The sequence below is a fragment of the Thalassophryne amazonica genome, chromosome 12, assembly GCF_902500255.1.
Source record: "Thalassophryne amazonica chromosome 12, fThaAma1.1, whole genome shotgun sequence".
NCBI classification, from domain to species: domain Eukaryota; kingdom Metazoa; phylum Chordata; class Actinopteri; order Batrachoidiformes; family Batrachoididae; genus Thalassophryne; species Thalassophryne amazonica.
This window is the reverse complement of record NC_047114.1, coordinates 104,274,330-104,282,820: the sequence shown is the minus strand read 5'-3', so window position 1 is coordinate 104,282,820 and position 8,491 is coordinate 104,274,330. Positions and strand designations below refer to the sequence as shown.

The window sequence follows — 8,491 nt, the reverse complement described above, 5'->3', positions numbered from 1 at the left end:
GGGTTCCATCTGCTGTGTGCACAAACTGCTTTCAATCTAAAAATTCACTTCACACCAGCGGAGGACGTCTTGATCCACGTGAGGCCACGATGACGCTGAGAACTCGCCGACACATTGTACGCGTGTTTGATGAATCAGGGGCCCCTCCAACTGACAGTGAGTGAGGAGGAGACACCTCCTCCTGTGAGGGGGTGCCTCAGGAGGGAGGGAGGGATTAAAGGGAGAGAAAAGTTCACTCTGCCCAGTGTGTTCATTCAGTTCAGAGTCACCCAGATCTGCACACGGGACACAGAAATCAGACCGAGAACCGGACTCAACATTCTCCAGACTCAGGAACAAACTAAACCAGTCTGAGGAACCGGAACCAACATTCTCCAGACTCAGGAACAAACTAAACCAGTCTGAGGAACCGGAACCAACATTCTCCAGACTCGGGAACAAACTAAACCAGTCTGAGGAACCGGAACCAACATTCTCCAGACTCGGGAACAAACTAAACCAGTCTGAGGAACCGGAACCAACATTCTCCAGACTCAGGAACAAACTAAACCAGTCTGATGAACCGGAACCAACATTCTCCAGACTCAGGAACAAACGAAACCAGTCTGTGGAACCGGAACCAACATTCTCCAGACTCAGGAACAAACGAAACCAGTCTGTGGAACCAGAACCAACATTATCCAGACTCAGCAACAAACAAAAAGAGTCTGAGGAACCGGAACCAACATTCTCCAGACTCGGCAACAAACAAAAAGAGTCTGAGAAACAGAAACAGATCAAAGCACCTCATCATTGTATTCACACTGTGAAGTGGTTTCCATTGAAGCTTTCTCAGTTAAACTGTTGACTGCTCCTTAGAAGCCACAAACAGAAACTCCTGATCCACCTGCTGACAGCCTCTGGGATCTATCATGTCGTCTCTGCTTGTCTTGCTCTTGGCTCTTGTCCTCTCGATTGCAGCGGATGCCTCCCCCGCTGTCTCTGGAGCCTTGCACTTTGATGCAGGACCTCAGCTTCAGGAAAGGGCATGTCCATCATGCTCTATAAGGAGGAACCTGCCGGCAGCAGGAGAGGTGGACCTGGTGGAGGCAGTAAAGCACCACATCCTCAACATGCTTCACCTGAATTCACGACCCAACTTGACGCACCCCGTTCCTCGTGCTGCGCTGCTCAATGCCATTGAGAAGCTGCATGTGGGACATGTGGCAGAAGACGGCAGCGTGGAAATCCAGAATGATGAGCATACCACGAGCAGTCCAAAGCCAGCAGAACAAACTTCTGAAATCATCACCTTTGCAGAACCAGGTGAGTTCAAAAGCCAGTCACTGTCAGACTTCCTGTATGAGAACACAACAGAACCACTTCACTGAATCCAGTGGACTTTGCAAAAGTGTTAGGCAAACTAGAATTCTTTTTCAAATGTACTTTTTCCCCTCAGTGACTTAAAAAAAACAAACAAACAAACAAACAAATTTAATCTGTCCAACAGTCAAACATGGATGTGTGGTTGTCATCCAAGACTCAAACCGGTTCTGTGGTATCGTGGATGTGCCAAAGCGTAGCACCAGCACATGCTCCCAGACATGATTTGAAACATTCTAAAAAAAAGAATGTACTTAAACAAACTCAGTTATTATAATAAATAATTGATTTTGTTGTAGGACCCAATGAGTCCTGATAAAATGCATTAAATGCGCCAAAAAAAGTTTCCTCAGTCCATTTTGTTCCTCTGCTGAAGATTTGTGTCCACGACATAACTCATTCCCTGCTGACTCATAATCTGTCTTTCTGATATATTTATTAATTAAAATTAATGTTAATCTGGCTGTAAAACAGATTCTTAAAGTCAGTGTGCTGTTCTGGCAGAAATGCAGGAGCAGAATCACAGATCGGCATTTGAGCGAAGAGGGAAAAGTATCTTATTACATCCACAGCGGGCATCGTCTTCTTCCAAACCTCTGGATGATGAATTTTTCACACCAACATCACTTTTGACTTGACATCACATGACTTTGCAAAACTTTGGTCATTTGCTCTTCCTTGCCTCTACTGGTGGTTGGCTCTCACTGCGGTATTGTATCACTTCCTGTTCCGGAGCACAGCGGTGTTTTTCTGTATCTGTTAGCTGTTTAATCTGCGCAGTTAGATTGATCTAGTTATCTAGATTACGATTTGTTTCCCAGTGTAATCTTCACGTGCCTTAACTAAAGCACTCCTTCTGCTGAATCACCTCTAAATTATTTACACATTATTCACTTTGCGTGTTTTTAGGAATCCACTAGCTTAGCGCAGCTACTAGCTCTTAGCCGATTTAGCATGGCGGCTTCTCCTGTCTCTCCCACACTTTTCTGCTCTGGGTGTGAAATGTTTAGTTATTCCTCGGCCTCCTTTAGCAGTAACGGTACTTGTAATAAGTGTAGCTTATTCGTAGCTTTGGAGGCCAGGCAGGGCGAATTGGAGACTCGGCTCCGCACCGTGGAAAATTCTACAGCTAGCCAGGCCCCTGTAGTCGGTGCAGACCAAGGTAGCTTAGCCGCCGTTAGTTCCCCTCTGGCAGATCCCGAGCAGCCGGGAAAGCAGGCCGACTGGGTGACTGTGAGGAGGAAGCGTAGCCCTAAACAGAAGCCCCGTGTACACCGCCAACCCGTTCACATTTCTAACCGTTTTTCCCCACTCGACGACACACCCGCCGAGGATCAAACTCTGGTTATTGGCGATTCTGTTTTGAGAAATGTGAAGTTAGCGACACCAGCAACCATAGTCAATTGTCTTCCGGGGGCCAGAGCAGGCAACATTGAAGGAAATTTGAAACTGCTGGCTAAGGCTAAGCGTAAATTTGGTAAGATTGTAATTCACGTCGGCAGTAATGACACCCGGTTACGCCAATCGGAGGTCACTAAAATTAACATTAAATCGGTGTGTAACTTTGCAAAAACAATGTTGGACTCCACTTTGGATGGAGCAGCTCTCATTTCTAGAAATCTGGCCAATTTTCTTAAATCCTCCAAACCGTGACTATCCAGGGTTGGGACCAGGAAACAGAGTTGTAGTCTTACACACCTCTCTGCAGCTTCTCTCCCACTGCCATCCCCTCATTACCCCATCCCCGTAGAGACGGTGTCTGCTCCCAGACCACCAATAACCAGCAAAAATCTATTTAAGCATAAAAATTCAAAAAGAAAAAATAATATAGCACCTTCAACTGCACCACAGATTAAAACAGTTAAATGTGGTCTATTAAACATTAGGTCTCTCTCTTCTAAGTCCCTGTTGGTAAATGATATAATAATTGATCAACATATTGATTTATTCTGCCTTACAGAAACCTGGTTACAGCAGGATGAATATGTTAGTTTAAATGAGTCAACACCCCCGAGTCACACTAACTGTCAGAATGCTCGTAGCACGGGCCGGGGCGGAGGATTAGCAGCAATCTTCCATTCCAGCTTATTAATTAATCAAAAACCCAGACAGAGCTTTAATTCATTTGAAAGCTTGACTCTTAGTCTTGTCCATCCAAATTGGAAGTCCCCAAAAACTCATTACTGTGAGTTTCTCTGTGAATTTTCAGACCTTTTGTCTGACTTAGTGCTTAGCTCAGATAAGATAATTATAGTGGGCGATTTTAACATCCACACAGGTGCTGAGAATGACAGCCTCAACACTGCATTTAATCTATTATTAGACTCTATTGGCTTTGCTCAAAATGTAAATGAGTCCACCCACCACTTTAATCATATCTTAGATCTTGTTCTGACTTATGGTATGGAAATAGAAGACTTAACAGTATTCCCTGAAAACTCCCTTCTGTCTGATCATTTCTTAATAACATTTACATTTACTCTGATGGACTACCCAGCAGTGGGGAATAAGTTTCATTACACTAGAAGTCTTTCAGAAAGCGCTGTAACTAGGTTTAAGGATATGATTCCTTCTTTATGTTCTCTAATGCCATATACCAACACAGTGCAGAGTATTGTAATTCTTTATTATCAGGTTGTCCTAAAAGTTCCCTAAAAAGCCTTCAGTTAATTCAAAATGCTGCAGCTAGAGTACTGACGGGGACTAGCAGGAGAGAGCATATCTCACCCGTGTTGGCCTCTCTTCATTGGCTTCCTGTTAATTCTAGAATAGAATTTAAAATTCTTCTTCTTACTTATAAGATTTTGAATAATCAGGTCCCATCTTATCTTAGGGACCTCGTAGTACCATATCACCCTAATAGAGCGCTTCGCTCTCAGACTGCAGGCTTACTTGTAGTTCCTAGGGTTTGTAAGAGTAGAATGGGAGGCAGAGCCTTCAGCTTTCAGGCTCCTCTCCTGTGGAACCAGCTCCCAATTCAGATCAGGGAGACAGATACCCTCTCTACTTTTAAGATTAGGCTTAAAACTTTCCTTTTCGCTAAGGCTTATAGTTAGGGCTGGATCGGGTGACCCTGGACTATCCCTTGGTTATGCTGCTTTAGACGTAGACTGTGGGGGGGTTCCCATGATGCACTGTTTCTTTCTCTTTTTGCTCTGTATGCATCACTCCGCATTTAATCATTAGTGATCGATCTCTGCCCCCCTCCACAGCATGTCTTTATCCTGGTTCTTTCCCTCAGCCCCAACCAGTCTCAGCAGAAGACTGCCCCTCCCTGAGCCTGGTTCTGCTGGAGGTTTCTTCCTGTTAAGAGGGAGTTTTTCCTTCCCACTGTTGCCAAGTGCTTGCTCACAGGGGGTCGTTTTGACCGTTGGGGTTTTTCATAATTATTGTATGGCCTTGCCTTACAATATAAAGCGCCTTGGGGCAACTGTTTGTTGTGATTTGGCGCTATATAAAAAAAAAAAGTTAAGTTGAGTTGAGAGTAGCTACCTAAACTCTGTAAGTGAGATAGAGTATCTCGTCAATAGTTTTACATCCTCATTGAAGACAACTTTGGATGCTGTAGCTCCTCTAAAAAAGAGAGCTTTAAATCAGAGGTGCCTGACTCCGTGGTATAACTCACAAACTCGTAGCTTAAAGCAGATAACCCGTAAGTTGGAGAGGAAATGGCGTCTCACTAATTTGGAAGATCTTCACTTAGCCTGGAAAAAGAGTCTGTTGCTCTATAAAAAAGCCCTCCGTAAAGCTAGGACATCTTTCTACTCATCACTAATTGAAGAAAATAAGAACAACCCCAGGTTTCCTTTCAGCACTGTAGCCAGGCTTACAAAGAGTCAGAGCTCTATTGAGCTGAGTATTCCATTAACTTTAACTAGTAATGACTTCATGACTTTCTTTGCTAACAAAATTTTAACTATTAGAGAAAAAATTACTCATAACCATCCCAAAGACGTATCGTTATCTTTGGCTGCTTTCAGTGATGCCGGTATTTGGTTAGACTCTTTCTCTCCGATTGTTCTGTCTGAGTTATTTTCATTAGTTACTTCATCCAAACCATCAACATGTTTATTAGACCCCATTCCTACCAGGCTGCTCAAGGAAGCCCTACCATTATTTAATGCTTCGATCTTAAATATGATCAATCTATCTTTGTTAGTTGGCTATGTACCACAGGCTTTTAAGGTGGCAGTAATTAAACCATTACTTAAAAAGCCATCACTTGACCCAGCTATCTTAGCTAATTATAGGCCAATCTCCAACCTTCCTTTTCTCTCAAAAATTCTTGAAAGGGTAGTTGTAAAACAGCTAACTGATCATCTGCAGAGGAATGGTCTATTTGAAGAGTTTCAGTCAGGTTTTAGAATTCATCATAGCACAGAAACAGCATTAGTGAAGGTTACAAATGATCTTCTTATGGCCTCAGACAGTGGACTCATCTCTGTGCTTGTTCTGTTAGACCTCAGTGCTGCTTTTGATACTGTTGATCATAAAATTTTATTACAGAGATTAGAGCATGCCATAGGTATTAAAGGCACTGCGCTGCGGTGGTTTGAATCATATTTGTCTAATAGATTACAATTTGTTCATGTAAATGGGGAATCTTCTTCACAGACTAAAGTTAATTATGGAGTTCCACAAGGTTCTGTGCTAGGACCAATTTTATTCACTTTATATATGCTTCCCTTAGGCAGTATTATTAGACGGTATTGCTTAAATTTTCATTGTTACGCAGATGATACCCAGCTTTATCTATCCATGAAGCCAGAGGACACACACCAATTAGCTAAACTGCAGGATTGTCTTACAGACATAAAGACATGGATGACCTCTAATTTCCTGCTTTTAAACTCAGATAAAACTGAAGTTATTGTACTTGGCCCCACAAATCTTAGAAACATGGTGTCTAACCAGATCCTTACTCTGGATGGCATTACCCTGACCTCTAGTAATACTGTGAGAAATCTTGGAGTCATTTTTTATCAGGATATGTCATTAAAAGCGCATATTAAACAAATATGTAGGACTGCTTTTTTGCATTTACGCAATATCTCTAAAATTAGAAAGGTCTTGTCTCAGAGTGATGCTGAAAAACTAATTCATGCATTTATTTCCTCTAGGCTGGACTATTGTAATTCATTATTATCAGGTTGTCCTAAAAGTTCCCTAAAAAGCCTTCAGTTAATTCAAAATGCTGCAGCTAGAGTACTAACGGGGACAAGAAGGAGAGAGCATATCTCACCCATATTGGCCTCTCTTCATTGGCTTCCTGTTAATTCTAGAATAGAATTTAAAATTCTTCTTCTTACTTATAAGGTTTTGAATAATCAGGTCCCATCTTATCTTAGGGACCTCATAGTACCATATCACCCCAATAGAGCGCTTCGCTCTCAGACTGCAGGCTTACTTGTAGTTCCTAGGGTTTGTAAGAGTAGAATGGGAGGCAGAGCCTTCAGCTTTCAGGCTCCTCTCCTGTGGAACCAGCTCCCAATTCAGATCAGGGAGACAGACACCCTCTCTACTTTTAAGATTAGGCTTAAAACTTTCCTTTTTGCTAAAGCTTATAGTTAGGGCTGGATCAGGTGACCCTGAACCATCCCTTAGTTATGCTGCTATAGACTTAGACTGCTGGGGGGTTCCCATGATGCACTGTTTCTTTCTCTTTTTGCTCTGTATGCACCACTCTGCATTTAATCATTAGTGATCGATCTCTGCTCCCCTCCACAGCATGTCTTTTTCCTGGTTCTCTCCCTCAGCCCCAACCAGTCCCAGCAGAAGACTGCCTCTCCCTGAGCCTGGTTCTGCTGGAGGTTTCTTCCTGTTAAAAGGGAGTTTTTCCTTCCCACTGTAGCCAAGTGCTTGCTCACAGGGGGTCGTTTTGACCGTTGGGGTTTTGCATAATTATTGTATGGTCTTGCCTTACAATATAAGGCGCCTTGGGGCAACTGTTTGTTGTGATTTGGCGCTATATAAAAAAAAATTGATTGATTGATTGATTGACTTTTCTTTGAAGAAACGGTTCAGTTTCTCAATGTTTCAAAAACAAAGTGTCATTAAAAGGCACATCCGAGCAGATCCAGCTGGACAACATTCAGGATCCATAATGTGGTGGACGCAGTGACACGCAGCACCACATGAAGCATAACTAATCCTAACCCTCAATTTATTTACCCCAGAAGTCCTAATAATATCAGTAAGGTGACAACCATATGTCTTTGGTATCAGGTCTCTTTTGGGTCCCGTTGGAATGACTTTGTGTCCAATGAACAGTTATTTAGTGAGACTCAGATGAGGAGGCTCTTTGACACTGTGAGGGAACATCACACACCACATTTAGTCCAGGTGGGGAGTTCCTCTGGACATGATCCATGACACAGTTGTCTCAGTGTGGAGGACCCCAGAGACCGGAGAAGGACAAGGACATGCCCACATTTCACCTGGCTGCAGTAGAGAAATGGTTCATTTGAAGTGGGGATAGGATGGCTGTCTGCCTGGGTGATTGTCATCCAGGACTTGGGGCAGATGCATGGATGTATGTCATCAACCTGAGGAATGAGACACTGATGTTTATTGTCTTTTCAGCAGCATCCTAGCATTGGTCAGAGAAATAAGAAGCACCAGAGACATATGAACAAGCAGAGATGAAGCACGGCGAGCAGTTCAGAACAGCTGAATATTTTTAAAGGACTCTCTGATGTTGATTAAACTCGTCAACAATGGCCTTTCATAAAATACCACAACCAACACCGCAGTTGGCGTTTGACCCAGTTAACTTGGGAATTCAGCACACAAAGAGCCATGAAGGCCAAAACAAAAACAACTAGCGTGTTACCCGTGGGGATCCATTCTAGATTGGGTTGTGTTTATAAAATAGGTAGCTGACATTTTTCAAGGGTGGTAATAAATTAAGCAAAGAGTTGGAATGGCGTGTGAGTCCAGAATGTTTTTAGAACCTTACACCTCAACAATTTTTAAATGAGGAATTCAACTCTTTTATTTCCTGTTAATTATAACATCCACAGCGGTCATCGTCTTCTTCCAAAAATCTGGGTTTGGAATAAGGCCCCCTGGCTCATACTCTGAATTCTTAGATGAATTTGGTGCTTTCATCTCTAACTTGTCAACTAGT

The 8,491-nt window shown here is 42.8% G+C and overlaps 1 protein-coding gene across 1 annotated transcript in view; it reads left to right on the top strand.

Annotated features, from left to right (window-relative positions):
• Positions 1-268: 268 nt before the first annotated feature.
• The window catches only part of inhbab (inhibin subunit beta Ab), a 50,786-nt gene continuing 42,563 nt past the window's right edge, over positions 269-8,491 (top strand). The window contains exons 1-2 of the mRNA XM_034183688.1: positions 269-552; positions 705-1,305. Coding sequence (XP_034039579.1) covers positions 912-1,305 — 394 coding nt within the window. The 5' untranslated portion in view covers positions 269-552; positions 705-911. The remainder of the gene's footprint in view (positions 553-704; positions 1,306-8,491) is intronic.